General features: G+C 47.4%; 1 protein-coding gene and 1 long non-coding RNA gene across 19 annotated transcripts in view; one reads left to right on the top strand and one right to left on the bottom strand.

Annotated features, from left to right (window-relative positions):
• The window catches only part of LOC309536582, a 221,452-nt gene that overhangs the window by 173,979 nt on the left and 28,572 nt on the right, over positions 1-18,901 (top strand). The gene's annotated exons all lie outside the window — the stretch shown is intronic.
• HSPG2 (heparan sulfate proteoglycan 2) overlaps positions 5,344-18,901 on the bottom strand; it is a 212,890-nt gene continuing 199,332 nt past the window's right edge. For 13 of the 18 annotated variants that reach the window (XM_082229608.1, XM_082229623.1, XM_082229618.1 and 10 more), the window contains 10 exons: positions 18,718-18,889; positions 17,616-17,738; positions 17,430-17,486; positions 16,509-16,584; positions 14,080-14,158; positions 12,669-12,710; positions 11,102-11,172; positions 10,680-10,763; positions 9,572-9,675; positions 5,344-7,472 (listed from right to left, as the gene is read on the bottom strand). In XM_082229608.1, the coding sequence (XP_082085734.1) occupies positions 7,300-7,472; positions 9,572-9,675; positions 10,680-10,763; positions 11,102-11,172; positions 12,669-12,710; positions 14,080-14,158; positions 16,509-16,584; positions 17,430-17,486; positions 17,616-17,738; positions 18,718-18,889 (981 nt within the window). In that variant the 3' untranslated portion in view covers positions 5,344-7,299. The remainder of the gene's footprint in view (positions 7,473-9,571; positions 9,676-10,679; positions 10,764-11,101; positions 11,173-12,668; positions 12,711-14,079; positions 14,159-16,508; positions 16,585-17,429; positions 17,487-17,615; positions 17,739-18,717; positions 18,890-18,901) is intronic. The other 5 variants (XM_082229620.1, XM_082229613.1, XM_082229611.1 and 2 more) reach the window with 1 other exon arrangement.

Consider the following 18,901-nt stretch of genomic DNA (forward strand, 5'->3'; position numbering starts at 1 on the left):
GTTAAATACCTGGGGATTAACATGACAGCAAAAAATGGGAATTTGTTTAAGGACAACTATGAGAAATGCTGGGCTGAAGTGAAAAAAGATTTAGAAATTTGGTCAAATTTGAAGCTTTCACTGCTGGGTCGTATTGCTGCGGTAAAAATGAATGTATTGCCTAGAATGTTGTTTTTGTTTCAAACATTGCAAATTGTGGACAAAATGGACTGTTTCAAGAGGTGGCAGAGAGATATTTCTAGATTTGTCTGGCAGGGCAAGAAGCCTAGAATAAAATTTAAAATAGTAACAGATGCAAAGGAAAGAGGTGGATTTGCCCTGCCAGACTTTAAACTTTACTATGAATCAGCAGCCTTTTGCTGGTTGAAAGAATGGCTGCTTCTTGAAAACACTGACATTTTGGATTTAGAAGGTTTTAACAATGTATTTGGATGGCATGCATATCTGTGGTATGATAAGGTCAAAGCACATAAAGCATTTAAAAACCATATTGTCAGGAAAGCATTGTTTAATGTTTGGATCAGATACAAGGACTTATTGGAAAATAAAACCCCAAGGTGGCTGTCACCGATGGAAGCGAAAGCTCAGAAAAAGCTCAATATGGAGGTCAAATGGCCGAAATATTGGGAAATTTTGGAACAAGATGGAGATAGACTGAAATTGCAGAGTTTTGAGAAACTAAAAAACAAAGTGCGAGACTGGCTTCATTATTATCAGATAATGGAGGCATACAATTTGGACAAGAAAATTGGCTTCCAGGTGGAAAAATCAAAATTAGAAACAGAACTGTCAGAACCCAAAACTAAGATTTTGTCAAAAATGTATAACTTGCTGTTGAAATGGAATACACAGGATGAAACGGTGAAATCTGCTATGATTAAATGGGCACAAGATGTTGGACATAACATAATGATGGCTGACTGGGAACAGTTATGGACCACAGGTATGAAGTTTACGGCATGCAATGCCTTAAGAGAGAATATTATGAAAATGATATACAGGTGGTACATGACACCAGTCAAGCTTGCAAAAATCTATCATTTGCCCGATAATAAATGTTGGAAATGTAAGGAAACTGAAGGTACATTCTTTCGCTTTTGGTGGATGTGCCCAAGGATTAAGGCTTTCTGGGAGATGATCTATAATGAATTGAAAAAGGTATTTAAATAAACCTTCTTGAAGAAACCAGAGGCCTTTCTCCTGGGCATAGGCGGCCAATTGGTGCTAAAGAAGGATAGAACTTTATTTATGTATGCCACAACAGCAGCAAGAATACTTATAGCAAAGTATTGGAAGACACAAGACCTACCCACTCTGGAAGAATGGCAGATGAAGGTGATGGACTACATGGAATTGGCGGAAATGACTGGCAGAATCCGAGACCAGGGAGAAGAGTCGGTGGAAGAAGATTGGAAGAAATTTAAAGACTACTTACAAAAATATTGCAAAATTAATGAATGTTAGAATGATGCTGGAATGAAGCTAGGTGGTTTAAGCAGTAATGCTATAAAGGTGTATGTAAAAAAGGATTGATAACAGATGAAAATTTAAAGTTATAGTATATTAAGTTAAAGGATCATGATAAAACAAAGAGGGAAAGAAATTGCTGACTTAAATAATTGAACTGGAATACAAAAAAGTGAGGTATGAGGAGGTCAGGGAAACAAGGATATGAATGTAAGATATAGAAAGATTGATTCATTTTCCTTTTCTTCTTTTTAAGTGTCTTTTATTCCTTTTTTCCTGTATTTTGTATTTTCCTTGTATTTTTATTTTTTGTTTTTGTGTAATTCTTTTTCTCTCTGAAATTTTAATAAATATCATTTTTTAAAAAATAAATTTTATTATTATTAGTAAAGGAGCCCCTTTACTACATGGTGGCAGCGGTGGGATGGAACTTCCCTGCAGAAAGGCACTTTGATTTTAAATTAGCATGAATCTTTTGTGTACTACAGGAGTTTTATTTTTGGGGGGCTAGAGATAGTCAGGAATTATGGAAGCTGGGGCTTTACAGGAATACACTTTGCGAACTGTGGACGAATGGGGTCCAGGTGGAGAAGACAACACCTCGGGTGAAGAACTTAATTCATTCTGGAGGTCCGTTCTTAACCTGAAACTGTTCTTAACCTGAGGTACCACTTTAGCTAATGGAGCCTCCTGCTGCCACCGTGCGGAATCAGTGTGTTTTTACATGAATAGAATGTGTCCTTTTATTTAAAAGGCATCTCTGGGTTATTTGTGGGGCCTGCCTGGCGTTTTTACATGAGTATAATGTGTCCTTTTATTTAAAATGCATCTCTGGGTTATTTGTGGGGCCTGCCTGGTGCTTTTACATGAGTACAGTGGTACCTTGGGTTGAGAACTTAATTCGTTCTGGAGGTCTGTTCTTAACCTGAAACTGTTCTTAACCTGAAGCACCACTTTAGCTAATGGGGCCTCCCGCTGCTGCCGCCGTGCGATTTCTGTTCTCATCCTGAAGCAAAGTTCTTAACCCGAGGCACTATTTCTGGGTTAGCGGAGTCTGTAACCTGAAGCGTATGTAACCCGAGATACCACTGTAGAATGTTTCCTTTTATTTAAAATGCATCTCTGGGTTATTTGTGGGGGATAGGAATTCGTACTTCTTACTTCCCCCAAAAATATATAGTCCACCCCCCCCCATGGTCTGAGAGATGATGAACCAGCCCAGGCTGAAAAAGGTTGCTGACCCCTGGGCTTATCAGACAGATGTATACTGGCTGATTTCCCACAAGGTGGCAGGAGATGCCTGCTTCTCTCCTCAGTGGGTTCAAACTAAGGCACTTGGCACCAGGCCTTGAGATACGCTCACATCCACACCATGCATTTAAGAACACAAGAATAGCCTGCTTGATCAGGCCAGTGACCCATCTAGTCCACCATCCTGTTCTCACAGTGGCCACCAAGATGCCTGTGGGAAACCTGCAACCAGATCACAAGGAGACCCTTTCTTCCTGTGCTTTCCAGCAACTGGAATTCTTAAGCATTCTCTGCCTCTGACTTCCTGATCCTCTTTCAAAGCCTTCTAGATTCTTGGCCACCACTGCCTTCTGTGGGAGGGAGTTCCATAGTTTAACTATGCACTAATTATTATTATTATTATTATTATTATTATTATTATTATTATTATTATACCGCCCTATACCCAGAGGTCTCAGGGCGGTTCACAGAAAAGATCAACATAAAAACCACAATATATATAATCAAATTAAAAACAACCCAATAACCCCCCCACCCAAAAAAGGAGCCTCATTTTAAAAGGGTATAGGATGTCAAACAGATCAATCAAAGGCCTGGTTAAAGAGGAAAGTTTTTGCCTGGCACCTAAAGGTGTATAATGAAGGCGCCAGATGAACTTCCCTGGGAAGAGCATTCCACAGACAGGGAGCCACTGCAGAGAAGGCCCCGTTCTCGTGTTGCCACCCTCTGGACCTCTCGAGGAGGCGGCAAACGAAGAAGGGCCTCAGAAAATGATCTCAGGATCCGGGTAGGTTCATATGGAAATGAAGTTACCAGAGCACAGACAACAGTAGTTAGGCTATCCCTGTCCAGATAGGGGCCAAATTTTCCAGCATTCAGGATGTGCAAGAGTTCTTGTGTCATATACCACTTGGGTTTCGTGGAATAAACCAATTGCAATGCAGGAATCTCTGCTACAGCATCCTTGACAGATGGCAACCCAATCACTGCTTAAAATCTTCCAAGGAAGGAGAATCCACCACCTTCCTCTGTCGAACAGCTCTTGGAACTGCACTTTTAAGGGAGCTTAGGAGACACGCCCCTCCCTCACAAGAGCTAAGAGCCCCTAGGATTTTTTGGGGGGAAGTCATGACCATTCAAGTGGCCCAAAAACACTTTAAAGGTTTGGTGTGTGGATGGGGTTTCTCTTTTGCTCTGGGCCTGAGATCTTTCCTCTTAAGCAAGCAGTCAGCTTATGACAGGTGAAGGAAAGCCAGTGTTCATCTAGCTGACTTCCCATTGTAAGAAAAGGAAAAGACCCAAGTTGTGGAATCAAGTCAAAGGAGACCCACAGATGTTCCCTCTCTTGTTTTATATCGAGGCACCAAATCAGGCACCTGTTCCACTGATGGTATCAGAAGACTGGGAATGACAAGCTTTGAAATGTGGGTATTTTAGATCCAAGTTTTAGAAAACGTTTTCACCTTTTTGAGTTCATGTCTCCAACTACATCCTTTCTGTGGCACCTCTTGTGGGGCTCAGGAGCCCAGTTATGTCACCCCTTGCTTGCAGAGTTGGCAGCCTCTCGCCCTTTTTCAAACACCCTCCCTTGTGGAGTGTTCCCTCAGCCGCTCTCCTCTCCCATTTCCTTGGGAGTCCTCTGCCCCTGGTCTCTGAGCTGCCCCCCTGCCCCAAAGAGAGCTGCTTCCCAGAGGTACCAATTGCCAGGACTGCTGCAATAAACAAGCCTTTGGGAGGCAGAGACACAAGAGGGCATTCGAGGAGGAAGGGAAGAGGGACAGAGGCCAGTGTTGCCCTGGCACCCCTGACCATCATTCAAGGCACCCCAGGGTGCCATGGCACACCGGTTGAAACCCACTGTTTTAAAACATAGGACTGTTCTTCATCTGTTCCCAGCATAGTCACAAGGAAAGGCAAAAAACCCTGGGGAAATTACTGAAATGGAGGGGATTTTTTTACTTCTTTTGGGACGTGCAGCTGATCTACCACACTTGGTATGTACAAAATCAACCCAGAGACCAGTATGGAATTTCTCTGCCCTCCTGTGTTGTTTTCAGTTCCCATTGGTCAAGCTGTTGCAATGCTGTCCAAGGCAAAAGGTAAAAGACCCCTGGATGATTAAGTCCAGTCAAAGGCAACTTTGGGGTTGCGGCAAGGAAGCCGGCGTTTGTCCACAGACAGCTTTCCAGGTCATATGGGCAGCATGACTAAACCGCTTCTGGTGCAATGGGATACCGTGACAGAAACCAGAGTGCACGGAAATGCCGTTTATTTTCCCGCCGCAGCGGTACCTATTTATCTACTTGCACTGGCGTGCTTTCGAACTGCTAGGTTGGCAGGAGCTGGGACAGAGCAATGGGAGCTCACCCTGTTGCGGGGATTTGAACCGCTGACCTTCTGATTGTCAAGCCCAAGAGGCTCAGTGATTTTGCCCACAGCGCCACCCGTTAAAGCACACAACTGTCCCACAAAGAATCCCAAAAACTGTTGTTTGCCTCTCCCAGAGCTAGCCCCAGCACCCTTAACAAGCTGGTTCCCAAGATTTGTGTGCGCATGTGTGCTTTAAATGTGCGGCATGCACACAACCTCAGCTAAGACAGGGAGCCACAGACTTGACACACGGACTTGTGGGGTTCAGCACCATTTATTTAAGAAAGAAAGAAAGAAAGAAAAAGAACAAATGGGGGTGGCAGGCAGAGGAAGCAAAAGGCAGGAACAGGTTCTGGAGCAACACAAGCATCATGGTGCCTCCTAGGCAGTATAATTCTGGTTCTGGAAGGAAGCGGGCAAGGCAGAGCGAACACTGGTGGCAAAGGCTCACACGGGGCAAGCCAGAGCCAGCCACACCATTAAGGGAATGTGGGAGGCTGGCTGGAGCACAATCCTGTGAGGCCCAAGCTCAAAAGATAAGCCCCCTAGTGCCTGCTTGGCACCAGCACTGTCTGCAGGGGCAACACTCAGGGCTGTTTGAAGAGGGAAGGAAAGGCAGTATAGTTAGCTGAAGATCAGCTCCAAAGTCTGCCCTCTTCAGTGTCTCGGGGCTGAGAGAAGGCAGCAGTCGAAACCCCTTTCCCCAGCTGCAATGGGCTCCTTCTGCCTCTCATCCCCCCGCAAAGCATCTTACCGCCCTCCTGGGAACGCTGGACGGGAAACTCCTGCCCTCCAGTGCTTGTGGCACTGGGAGGCTGGCAGGAGCTGCTGTGTGGGGTGCCCATCGCAGCTCTCCTGCACACATTGCAACACTCTTGTCCCCACCCCTGCCCACGGAAAGGGTCCTCTGAAATGCTGATGAGAGACCTGCCTGCCTGCTTCCCAGGCAGCAGATGAGGCTGCAACAGCTCCTTAACTGGCCCTGCCAGGCCCCGGGGTGTCTGCAGCTCTGGGGGACTGTACACTGCAAATCAAGGTGTGGATCTATGGGAGACCCCACGCAGACTAATAAGGCACTGATGGCTTGGGAGGGGCAAATCCCATTTCTGCCCTGCGGCGCTTAAGGCATGGGAACCATTGCCCGCTTTTTGGTGTTGGGCTCTCGGCTGCTTTCCGCGCCAGCCAGAGCACTGGGGAACTCCGTATGGCTTTGCATGTGTCACTGAGGACCGGGTGGAGAGGACGCTCTGAGGCGCCGCAGCCGTTCCTGGCTGGAACTCGTTCCAGCACTTCTCGGGCGGGCGCCATTGCCACTAAAAGAGAACCAGCGAGGCATTCATGGTGAGTTCCAGCACCTCTTTTTCTAGAAAAATAACACCGACCACAGCCTAGCCAAGATGAGTGAGGGGCGGGAGCAAACTCAATTATGCCAGGCGGGCAGTGCCACGTGGGGCACCGCGACAAAACGCAGGAAGCTCAAACTTGTCCAAGTTGAAAAGCTTGGCTCATGCTGGAGGACGAGGGCAAACGACCTCCCTCCCTCCTCGGTGCTCCTGCGAACTCTGCCCTGGCTGGAGTGCTGGATGCTGCTACGGCGTTGGGCACCACGATACAGAGACCCACCCACCCCACGCTCACCCACAAGCAAGACAGGAGGGGAAGGGCAAGACAGGACAGTATCTTTGGTCACAACCTGCCTGGCCCAGCCCAGCCCAGCAGCAGAAGCAAGAGAAGTCACGCGGTCACCCCGTTGCCCACCCCTCGGCCTCAGAGCAGCCTCTTCAGGGTCCTGTCTGAGATGCTCATCCCTGGAAAACCTCGGGCACAGCTCTGTCCAAGCACCTTTCACGAATGCTGCTCTCCAGTCCTTTAAGTGTCCACCGTGCCCCCTCTCTCTCTGTCCTTCCACGTGAGGGCTGGGGAAGGTGGTGGGACGACGACAGGCCCTGCATGGCTCCCATCGGTCTGTCACTTCCACACAAAAAAACACCCTTAAACCAACTCCCTCCCACGTCTCCCCACCCCACCCCCATTTTCTTTTGGTAGCAGCAAAGCACCATTTGTGAGTGTGTGTGTGTGTGTTTCTCTTTTTAAAAAAAATTCATAATAATAATAAAATAATAATAATAATAATAACAATAGATGTCTCTCAATTGGCCTGATGACAAAAAAATAAAACAGCGAAGAGTGTGGTTAAGAGGTAAGCCCGGCCTATGAGGAGCACTCCTGGATGTTGAGACCGGCTTCCGAGTGATGGTGCAGGTCAATGGGCTGCTGAGGCTGCTGGCCGGGCCGGTTGTTGATCAGCACCACGTTCTTGATGCAGCCTGTGATCCCTGAGATGTACTTTCCCGCGGTCAGGGTTTGGATGTCAGGTGCTCCGCCTGCGCAGGGGGAAAGGAAGAGCCGTCCGTCAGCAAGTGTGTTCCCTGAAGGGGAGAGTCTGTTGTCCACTTTCTCCTCCTCAAGTCACCGGGAGGATTCGGGAGGCTGGCAGGGACCGCAGCCTCCATCCCAACATTGTGATTTTCAGCATCACCACCGATGCTGCCTCATTTGGGCGTGGGATTCAATTGCACAGCATCCTTCAGAGAGGCGTGCAGACTTCTCAAGGTTCTCCTATTTCTACCCATTCGTTCACAACTCGGTCCCACAAGTCACTTGCTACTGTCGCTGCCATGTGGACCACGTTTTTAAAATGAAATTCATGCAAGCTGCTTTCTATGTTTCCTTAAGGGAAAATGTAGAAACACGATGAGGGGAATACATTAAAACCCTTTTGTTCTGTTTCTCCTGGGGTTTTTTTGTAGGTGTTCTTTTTTTAAATGTTTCTTTTTAATACTTTCCATATATTAAGTCACTTGCTACTGTCGCTGCCATGTGGACCACGTTTTTAAAATGAAATTCATGCAAGCTGCTTTCTATGTTTTCTTAAGGGAAAATGTAGAAACAGGGTTAGGGAAATACATTAAAACCCTTTTGTTGTGTTTCTCCTGGGGTTTTTTTTGTAGGTGTTCTTTTTTTAAATGTTTTTTTTATATACTTTCCATATATTTCACTGATCTTGCAATCATTTTAACATTTCAAAACTTGACTTCTGCAGTTCCTTAAATTTATTTTTAATATCTTCTGCATATCCAAATTACTATATTGGCCTGAATATAAGCCTCAATTTCCCCCCCAAATTCTGACCATGAGAAAGTTAAAGTGCGGCTTAAATTCGCGACCTTACAAAAATTGGCTTTTACGATAATGCTGCTGAAATAGACATATGGTAAAACGGAACAGGTGTGAGTGCCTGCCGAATTTTAAGGGAGTGGCCTATATTTGGGTATTGTCTTTTTTTCTTTCTCTTCCTTGAATTTTAAAGGTGTGGTTTATATTTGGGTGCGGCTTATATTTGGGCCAATACGGTAACTTAATTTGCACATTTATTTATCTTCTTTAAATATATACTCTTATGAAACTGCAGGTTATTACAATAATCCTGCCAATGTTCTTATCTGTTTACGATTTATCTATAAATATTCAATAAACCATTTGTAGCAGGCGCTCCTGAAGAAGCATTGCTTAGCAAATCGATAATGTCCACCCGGGTGCATCCTGTAGGCACGGGTGGCCCCGAGAGTGCTCTGAAAGTGACAAGACATTGACACAGTCCAGACTGAAGTGTAAAGCTTTGAGGATGAGGGTCCTTTGAACAGCCTCCCCAAATTTAGGAGGGCTGATGCCACAAAGTTGTCATGCGGCACCTGTGAATTTTACACCATTTGCATGGAAAGACTCTAGGAGTCAGGCAGCAACCAGTGTGGCAATCAACACTGAAAGGAAACATGAAAAGCGATGCCCTCCTGCATGGATGGCACATCCTCTTCTGTTGCCTTAGGCGAAATGGGAAGGTGCTTCCGCACTGCTGGCGCTCTGACCTGGGTTCTGCGGCAGCACCTGCAAAGTGGTGGTGCCGACAGTGGGTTCCAGCAAGATCTTCTGAGATCTTGGCAAGATCTTGCCAGAAGCTGCTGCCGCGGCCATCACCACTCAGTAGAGCATGAGAGTCACGAGTTTGAATCCTACACTGAGGCAAAAGGGCATTGTATGGGGTTGGACTAGATCAGCCTTTCTCGACCTGTGGGTCCCCAGATGTTGTTGAACTACAACTCCCATCACCCCTAGCTAGCAAGGCCAGAGCTCAGGGATGATGGGAGTTGTAGTCCAACAACATGTGGGGACCCACAGCTTGAGAACTGCTGGACTAGATGTTCCGTGTGGTCCCTTCCAACTCTACAATTCTATGATTCTCTGGCCTGTTCCCACCTCATGGCTGTACCCCCGAGTGAAACATAACAGAAGAAGAAGAAAACCTACTCAGTTGATGAGGACTGCTGAAAACTAAATGAAAAGGGGAAGTGTGAATCCCTCATTATCCCATACACCCACAGTGCCCTGAAAGAGTTCCTAGTTTTGTTGAGATGAAGGCGCTTACCTATATAGATTCGACCTTTGGTATTCACCATGACGTTCTTGCCAGGAGATTCCCCAGCGACCATCTCCTCGCCGTCGACTTGAAGGAAGCCTCTTTTCCCTTCCCTGGAGGAGGAATGGGAGAGTGTGTCAGAAGGACGAAGGTGTTTTTGAGTGAGGTTGGTTGGATTGGAGAGGATGAGCATGGATAAGGAAGTGCTTGTCGTATGTCCATGGGAACAGAACTGGAAATGTGGTCCAAGGATATTCCACAGGGGAATCCTCACGTGGATGATGATAATAATAATAACAACGACAACAACAACAACAACGACAACAACAACAACAACTTTTATTTACACCCTGCCCTCCCCGGCCAGAGCTGGGCTCAGGGTGGCTAACACCAGTAAAATTACAATAAAAACATAATGGGGGGGGGGACGGACAATTTAAAATACAGGTTAAAATGCAATTTAAAATGCAGCCTCATTTTAAAAGTAGCCCATATATCAAAACCGTAAGGGGAGGGAAAACATAAGGGTCAGACTGAGTCCAAACCAAAGGCCAGGAGGAACAGCTCTGTCTTGCAGGCCCTGCAGAAAGATGTCAAGTCCCGCAGGGCCCTATTCTCTTGTGACAGAGCATTCCACCAAGTCGGGGCCAGTATGGAAAAGGCCCTGGCCCTAGTTGAGACCAATCTAACCACCTTGCGACTTGGGACCTCCAAAGTGTTGTCATTTGTGGACCTTAAGGTCCTCTGCGGGGCATACCAGGAGAGACGGTCCCGTAGGTATGTGGGTCCTAGGCCATGTAGGGCTTTAAAGGTTAAAAGCAGCACCTTAAACCTGACCCAGTACTCCACCGGGAGCCAGTGCAGTTGGTAAACCACTGGATGAATGTGATCCCGTGGCAAGGACCCTGTAAGGAGCCTTGCCGCGACATTCTGCACCCACTGGAGTTTCTGGGTCAGCTTCAAGGGCTGGGACAGCATCCCCAGCCCCCGAAGCACACAAATTGCTCCTCAACCCACCTTGTTCCGGGAACAGGGCCTATGCCTTTCTCCACCCCCTAACACTTGGGCTTGTCAAACTAGGGGGGTCCCAAGCCACATCTCTCTACACATGTCTCACCGGATGGCTGTCACTCTATGCCATTCTCCATCATCAACTGGGTCTTCAGACAGGATGTTCACTTCTCCGCTTCCTAGCTGGTAACTGAAGGAGACACATGGCCAGTGTCAAAGAAGAAGAAGAAGAGTCTGGATTTGATATCTCGCTTTATCACTCCCCTTCAGGAGTCTCAAAGCACCTAACATTCTCCTCTCCCTTCCTCCCCCACAACAAACACTCTGTGAGGTGAGTGGGGCTGAGAGACTTCAGAGAAGTGCGACTAGCCCAAGGTCACCCAGCAGCTGCATGTGGAGGAGCGGAGACGCGAACCCGGTTCTCCAGATTACGAGTCCACCGCTCTTAACCACTACACCACACTGGCCACTCCGGAGCCCCAACGCAGAGCGGCCAATAGCGTGAGCTCTTTTGCGGCCTTCCCTCACCTGAACACCAGGTGCCCGTCCTTCAGCCCGAGGCTGATGAAGTCCTTCGCTTTGGCGCTCTCTCCTTCCTCCTGTGACAGAAACCAAACGTTGTTTCTCACCTTCTCCTTTCCTTAGGAGAGGGCACCCTTAGGCATCAGTGGGGGGTCATGCCATAAAAGGAGAGAAACCCATGAACTGCTAAGGAACTGGCACTGCTTCTCAGGTGCCACATTTTACTTTGTAAGAAATTCGTCTTTGAGTGTGGCAGCACCAACACTTTGCAACCCCCTACCTACTGACATCGGTTGGGTGCCTTCACTGTACTCTATTTGGCACCTGCTAAAAGCATTTTTAAAAAGGCAATTGCTTATCCAGACATGTAAAAATGTTGACAGGTGTTTTTAGCTTATGATTGATTTTAGTTAGGCTTAAATAAGAGCAATGCAACAGTGGAACAGTCCTTTGGTACGTGGTGGACTCTCCTTCATCAGAGGTTTTTAAACTGATATGGATGGCCATCTTTCGGGGATTATTGAGCTGTGATTCCTGTCAGATTCCTGTGATTAGGGGGTCAGGTTGGATGACCTTTTGGGATCCTTTACAACTCTACAATTTGATGATGATGATAAGAAGAAGTCCCTGCGCTGCATAGCGAGGGAGGTATCTTATAATCACAGATTCATGGAATTGTGAAGTAGGAAGGGACCCCAAGAGCTCCTGCCCCATGGGCACCAGTCTATTGCACCACCAATAATAATAATAATACTAATACTAATACTAATACTAATAATAATAATATATTTATACCCCGTCCATATGGCTGGGTTTCCCCAGCCACTCTGGGCGGCTCCCAACAAAATATTAAAAACATAATAAAACATAAAACATTAAAAATTTCCCTAAACAGGGCTGCCTTCAGATGTCTTCTAAATGTCTGGTAGTTGTTGTTCTCTTTGACATCTGGTGGGAGGGTGTTCCACAGGGAGGGTGCCACCACCGAGAAGGCCCTCTGCCTGGTTCCCTGTAGCTTCACTTCTTGCAGGGAGGGAACCGCCAGAAGGCCCTCGGAGCTGGATCTCAGTGTCCGGGCAGAACGATGGAGGTGGAGACGCTCCTTCAGGTATACTGTGCTAAGGCCATTTAGGGCTGCAAAGGTCAACACCAGCACTTTGAACTGTGCTCGGAAACGTACTGAGAGCCAATGTAGGTCTTTCAAGACCAGTGTTATGTGGTCTCGGCAGCCACTCCCAGTGATACTATGATTGCTTGTCAGACAGAAAGGTTGGCAGAGAGAATGGCCTACAGGCTTTGGAGCAGGCAGCTCCTCTTAAGACTAGTTCCCACATCGCTTTCCTGCAAATCTCCCTGTTACCTTTGCCAAGCTAATTCTGATCAGGGGTGGAGCTTGACCTGGCACTTTTGCAGGCCTGTCCAGCATCGCAGCAACAAATTCTCCCATTCAACCAGCACATCTGCACTTGGGTTAGTCAGCCCCCGCCTCCCATGCTCCTTTCTCTCTGACCCCCTCTAGTCGCGCCTTTTGGCCTTCCCTTCGCCATGCCACAAAAACCAAGCCAGTAAATACCTCGTTAGCAGCATGCGACTCAAGGCCCACCTCCCTGGTTGCCTGGGAAGAGAGAGAGAAAAAGAGGAGCACAAGCCACACTGGGGGGGGGGGGTGTGTGCAAAGCAGACAGCTGAACACAGCATGCCTGGAAAGGGGGGGGAGAGAGAAATGGCAGAGGTGAACAGCAACGGCATCCATGCAATGGGGCAGGGTGTGTGCATAAGACATGCTGGTGCTGGGAGAAAGCAGCCTTCCTCAAAAGAAGCACATCATGCGCAGGCAACAGCAGAGGAGCCTGCAGGGTCTCGCAGCAACTTGCATGCCGTCAAAGCAGGCGGGCTATTGCTGTCAAATCTTTTTAGTCTGGATGTTATAGACATCCAGACTAAAAATATAGCCTTCCCTCCCCAGTGCTGCAAACCTCTCAATCAATCAATCAATCAATCAATCAGTCAATCACTTCTTTATTCAACCGTCAGTCAGAAAAAAAAAACATTTGTCAATACACAATTAAAACTCCAGGAAGATTATAGAACTTAGCCAACACTAAAGTGGGCTAAACAGATAGCCCCATAGCTGCAAACCTCTCTCTCTGCCACGTTGCAGATCAAGCAGATTTTTTAAATAAAAAAAAGGTAAAGGACCCCTGGATGGTTAAGTCCAGTAAAAGGAAACTATAGGGTTGCGGCACTCATCTTGCTTTTCAGGCCAAGGGAGCCGGCATTTGTTCACAGACAGCGTTCCGGGTCATGCAGCCAGCATGACTAAACCGCTTCTGGTGCAACAGGACACCATGACGGAAACCAGAGCGCACAGAAACGCTGTTTGCCTTCCCACAGCAGTGGTACCTATTTATCTACTTGCACTTTGAAGTGCTTTTGAACTGCTAGGTTGGCAGGAGCAGGGACTGAGCAACCGAAGCTCACCCCGTCGTGGGGATTTAAACCGCCGACCTTCCGATCGGCAAGCCCAAGAGGCTCAGTGGTTTAGACCACAGCGCCACCCATGTCCCAGGTGAAGCAGAAGCTGTCCCTACACTCCTGCTGATCTTTGCAGCGCCAATCATCAAGATGGCACTGGCTTGTGAGGCCTGGCACAAAGACGGCCCTTTATTTACTTGTGATCAGTGAAGAGGCCTTACCAACACTTTGGCGTCACGGGCTGCTGGCATTTTCATCCCCTTGCTCAGTTTTGCCAGGATCCAACTGCCCCCTCGCCCTCCACCCCTCACCCAAAGCTTTACATCTCCTGTTTCCACCTCCAGCCTCTGGGAGAGGCAGAGAGAAGACCCCAGGTTCAATTTCCCCATAGCATCTCCAAGTAAGGATCCCTTCCCCCCCAAAACCAGTCTGAAACCCTGGAGGGGCCACAGCCAGCCAGTGTAGGCCACACTGAGCTGACGGACCCCTGCTCTGTCACATTCACTCACCACGCCCTGCCAGAGGAGAAGCCCATTTGCTGAGTTGGTGCGCACTTCCAGCTCGATCGTCTCTGGTGAGTCCGGGAGGCTGCAACCAAGAGAGAAAAAAGAGACCAAGCGATGAGAGACTGTGCACAGCTCTGCTGCGCTAGCCAGTTTCCCCACAGCCATCTGGTTGGTCACTGGGAGAACAAAACGCTGGATGAGATGGCCGTTCGGTCCAATCCACCAAAGCTCTCCTTAGGGACACCCGTTGTAATAGCAGAACCTCCTTGCCCAGGAGCAGTCTACCTCTGATGGCGAACAGCAACTGTAGAGTTGCACTCGTGCCCTGCCTGCAACCCTCCCGCAAGCACAGGACGCTGGATTGGGTGGGCCACTGGACTGATCAAGCTGAAGGCACTTATTACGATACGATCTGATAATCTTTGTTGCCATTGTCCCATACAGAACAACGAAATTGAAAAATCTACATAAGACATTCAAAACCCAACAAGCCTGCTATCCCAGCTATCACAACCTGGTTAGCCCCCTATAAACTCTGACACACCATTTTTAAATACAATATACTCCCATAGAGACTCCTTACACTGCATTTAAAACCAAAATCGCTTTTGGGTAGAAACTGTTTCTCAGGCGGCTAGTCCTAGTCTTTATAATCCAGTACCTTTCTTCCAGAAGGCAGAAGCTGAAAGAAATAATTTTCGGGGTGTGCACTATCCTGCACTATCTCTGCAGCTTTCTAATGCACCTGGAAGCATAGATTTGATCCAAGGTGGGAAGAGTACAGCCAATTATTCTCTCCGCATTCTTTACAATCCTGGACAGCATTGTTTTTTCCCTGGCTGTGCAGCTCCCAAACCACACACAGACTGTAAGTTAATACACTCTCAGCAGTACAATGGTAAAATGCCATCAAAAGGTCCTTTGAGAGATTGTTTTCCCGGAGGATTCTCCGAAAATATAACCTCTGCTGTGCTCTCTTCATCAGGTCTTTACTGTTTTCTCTGTATTGGCCTGAATATAAGCCACACTTTCCCCCCAAATTCCGACCGTGAAAAGTTAAAGTGCAGTTTTATACGTGCAATCTTACAGTGTGCAGCCAGGAACGAGGGGCAAACAGTACCAGGAGAACGGCAAAGCGTTGCTTGCCCCGTACTTGGTACCCCGTCCTCTCCTCCAAGGGAGAGAGCGAGGAAAGGGGAAGGCTGCTGGCAACGCAGTGCGCCCCCTCCGCCTAGTACACACCCAGGAGCAGTGAGGAAGGGAGCAGCTTATATTTGGGTATTTTTTCTCCCCCCCCCCCCGTTTTAAAGGTGCGGCTTATTTTCAGGTGCGGCTTATATTCAGGCCAATACGGCATGTTTTTATGCATTTATTCTAAAAAATTAATTATATGCCGCTGTATCACAGAAACAGATCACAGCTATGACATGGCTCCCCAAATCAACACAGACTGTGGAAACTTCACACTGGACTTCAAGCATCTGGCATTGTGTGCCTCCCCATTCTTCCTCCAGACTCTGGGTCCTTGGTTTCCAAATGAGATGCAAAAGCTGCTCTTATCAGAAAAGAGATTTGGGGAACCATGTCATAAGCTGGTGTTGGTCCACTGTGCTTCATTAAGTCCAGAGTCAACACAGCCGGCTACCAGGAGATTTTGGAGCACTTCATGCTTCCTTCAGCAGACGAGCTTTATGGGGATGCTGACTTCATTTTCCAGCAGGACTTTGGCACCTGCCCACCCTGCCAAAAGTACCAAAACCTGGTTCAATGCCCATGGGATTACTGTGCTTGATTGGACAGCAAACTCACCTGACCTGAACCGGCATTGCCAAGAGACAGATGAGAGACATGAGACAATGCAGAAGAGCTGAAGGCTGCTATTGAAGCTTCCTGGTCTTCCATAACACCTCAGCAGTGCCACAGGCTGATAGCATCCATGTCATGCTGCATTGAGGCAGTAATTGATGCAAAAGGGGCCCAAACCAAGTACTGAGTACATATGCATGCTTCTACTTCTCAGAGGTCCAATATTGGTCTATTTGCAGTCCTTGTTTTGCTGATTTCATTTAATATTCTAATTTTCCGAGATTGTTAATTTGGGGTTTTCATTAGCTGCACGCCGTGATCATCACAATTATAACAAATAATGGCTTGACATATCTTGCTTTGCATGTCATAAGTCCATATCTCATATATTAGTTTCACCTTTTAAGCTGAATTATTGAAAGAAATGAACTTTTCCACGATATTCTAATTTTCCGAGTTTCACCTGTAAACCCATACGGTAAAAGTCCCTCCCCTGAACTCCCTTCTGCACTGGCCTTGGCCTGTTCCCTCGTAAATGGAGCTTGGCAGTGTTCTCCCACTGCCACTTGAGGCTGGTTGCCGTTCGTGGGGAAGCGTCCACTGCAATGGCATCAGAGATAACTCACCTCCTGGGGAAAGTGTGGCGCCCCAGGGCCACATAGCCGCCGTCGTGGAAATAGGCACCGTACTGTCCAGGGGCATCTGGTAAATGGGGGGAAAGGAGAATTAGTCTCAGCACCTACTTAGGGACTCCAGCACAGCCTGAGGCAATGGGAGGGAGAAGCTGAACTGCGGGGAAGTTATTGGCTCAGAGATAGAAAGAAGATAAAGTCCCTACCAGAGATGAATGGCAGATTAAGTTTGCAGAAATGGCAAAAATGACCAGAAGAATCAGTAACTGGGAAGACCAAAATTTCAACAAGGAATGGGGAAAATGTCTAATTTATCTTAAAAACCATTGTAAGCAGTTAAAACTGTAAGCCGGACTTGAAGAACACAGTTTAATGGTGTAGTTTAATGGAGACGTAAAATATTTGGATTATCTTATAAAAGATGCAGGAGGAAAGGGCCAGTGCTCCCCCCCCCCAATAAATAAATAGGGTACTCTCGTTTTCCTACTCATATTGAAATGCCGCCCCTCAATGAGGCCAAACTTAGATTTGCAAAATATTTTGGGGTATGCATCCCCCCAGGGAAAAAAGCACTGGAAAAGACTATCAATAGGACCCACAAAGGAAAGGAGGGAAGACCAGGAGATAGATTCCTTGGCATCTTGTTTTTATGTTACATATTCATTGGATATGTGATTGTAAAACCAAATAAACAAATTTTAAAAAGGAAAAAGAGAAGCTGAAGTGGTTTTCTGGAAGTGTCAAATGGCTTTGGATCATCAAAGCATCTTCTGCCCGGATGACATGGTTATCTGAAGTGGCTTCACTACAAGAGACATCCTCCTTAGCTCCCAGTCAGGACTTTGTCTGCAAAGCAGGATCTTCACCCCAGAAGAAGCAGAAGCAGGTGGCGCAAAGAGGGGTCCTGAGACGTACCATTTCCTCCGCTGCCCTCGGGAGTCCACTCGGTATTTGACTGGTGCTGCGATGCATCTGCGTGGCAGAGAAACAGGCACTCGCTTTACACAGCAGAAGACAACTTTCTTCCGGGGTGACAGCGGCGGAGGAGGCAGTTTGCCTCTGCAGCTCCACGCTCTAGCCAGCCATCATCCTCAGACTTACCGTGTTCACAGTATAATCCCAGGAAGCCAGGAGGGCAGACGCACGCTGTGTCTTTGCAGATGCCCCCGTTGAGGCAGGGCTGCTGGAGCTGGCACTGGACCTCAGACACCTCGCAGCGCTCCCCTGAAGAGAGCGAGAGAGAAACACACTGTTGTAAAGAGCATGGAGAGGTAGAGATGGGCGAGGGCGGACTTGCATGATGCGCAAGACTAAGGGCTTAACCACACTTATCTTTAGCCCCACTCAAGCAACAGGTCTTCACTTTAAAGCTCCATGTCTGAGCACCTTTTTCCTTTCTTTTTTGCTCCAGAGCTTTCCCTGTGAAAACTCACTCTTTAAAGCTGATCTGGAACAAACAGCTACCTTTGTTCTCAAACTTAATCTGTTCCGGAAATCCGTTCCAAAACCATAGTGTTCCAAAATCATGGCGCACTTTTCCACAGAAAGTAATGCAAAATGGTTTCATCCGTTCCAGACTTTTAAAAACAACCCCAAAAACACCCATTTAACATGAATTTTACTATCTAACGAGACCATGGATCCATAAAATGAAAGCAATAAACAATGTACTGCAGTCACACAATCAATCATTCAGTAACTGAACTGGGTTCCACACAGTCACAAAAACAAAACAAAAGAACCACAAAAACAAAAATGCAAAATAAACAGCAAAAACAGACTGACCTCAGCGTAACACTCAAAATGGAAGCGCGGCACTCAAATTGGATGCGTAACACTCAAAACGGAGCACGTTCAGCTACTGAAAAAAGTTCGCAAACCTGAATACTTACTTCCGGGCTTGCAGTGTTTGGGTTCTAAGTTGCTCGAGTACCAAGGTGTTTGAGAACCAAGGTACCACTGTATTTGGCTTTTTCATGGATTGCACTTGGCTCCGAATCAGCTTTAAAGAGCAGGTTTTCGCAGGGAAAGCTCCAGAGCAATAAAGAGAGGGCTAAAACGGAGCTTTAAAGTGTAGACCTCTTGCTGGGAAGCACGGAGGAAAAGGTATGTGTGGGGGAAAACCCCAGGAAGCTCTGGAAAAACCGCAAGAGACTTTTTACTGGGCGTCATACCCTCTCGCATCCCTCTGTGGCGCTCTCACCTTTGTAGCCGTCCAGACACAGGCACTGGAACTCGTACTCGCCCGTCAGCAAGCACTTGCCACCGTGCAGGCAGGGCCTGCGGTCGCAAGGGGAGCTGTCAAAGCACTGCGAGATGCTGCGGCTCTCCAGGAAGCTGTACGAAATGTCCACCTTCTTCCCGTTGATCGAGACCTGGGGTGGGAA

Source organism: Podarcis vaucheri (assembly GCF_965113315.1).
Source record: "Podarcis vaucheri genome assembly, chromosome: 7".
NCBI lineage: Eukaryota > Metazoa > Chordata > Lepidosauria > Squamata > Lacertidae > Podarcis > Podarcis vaucheri.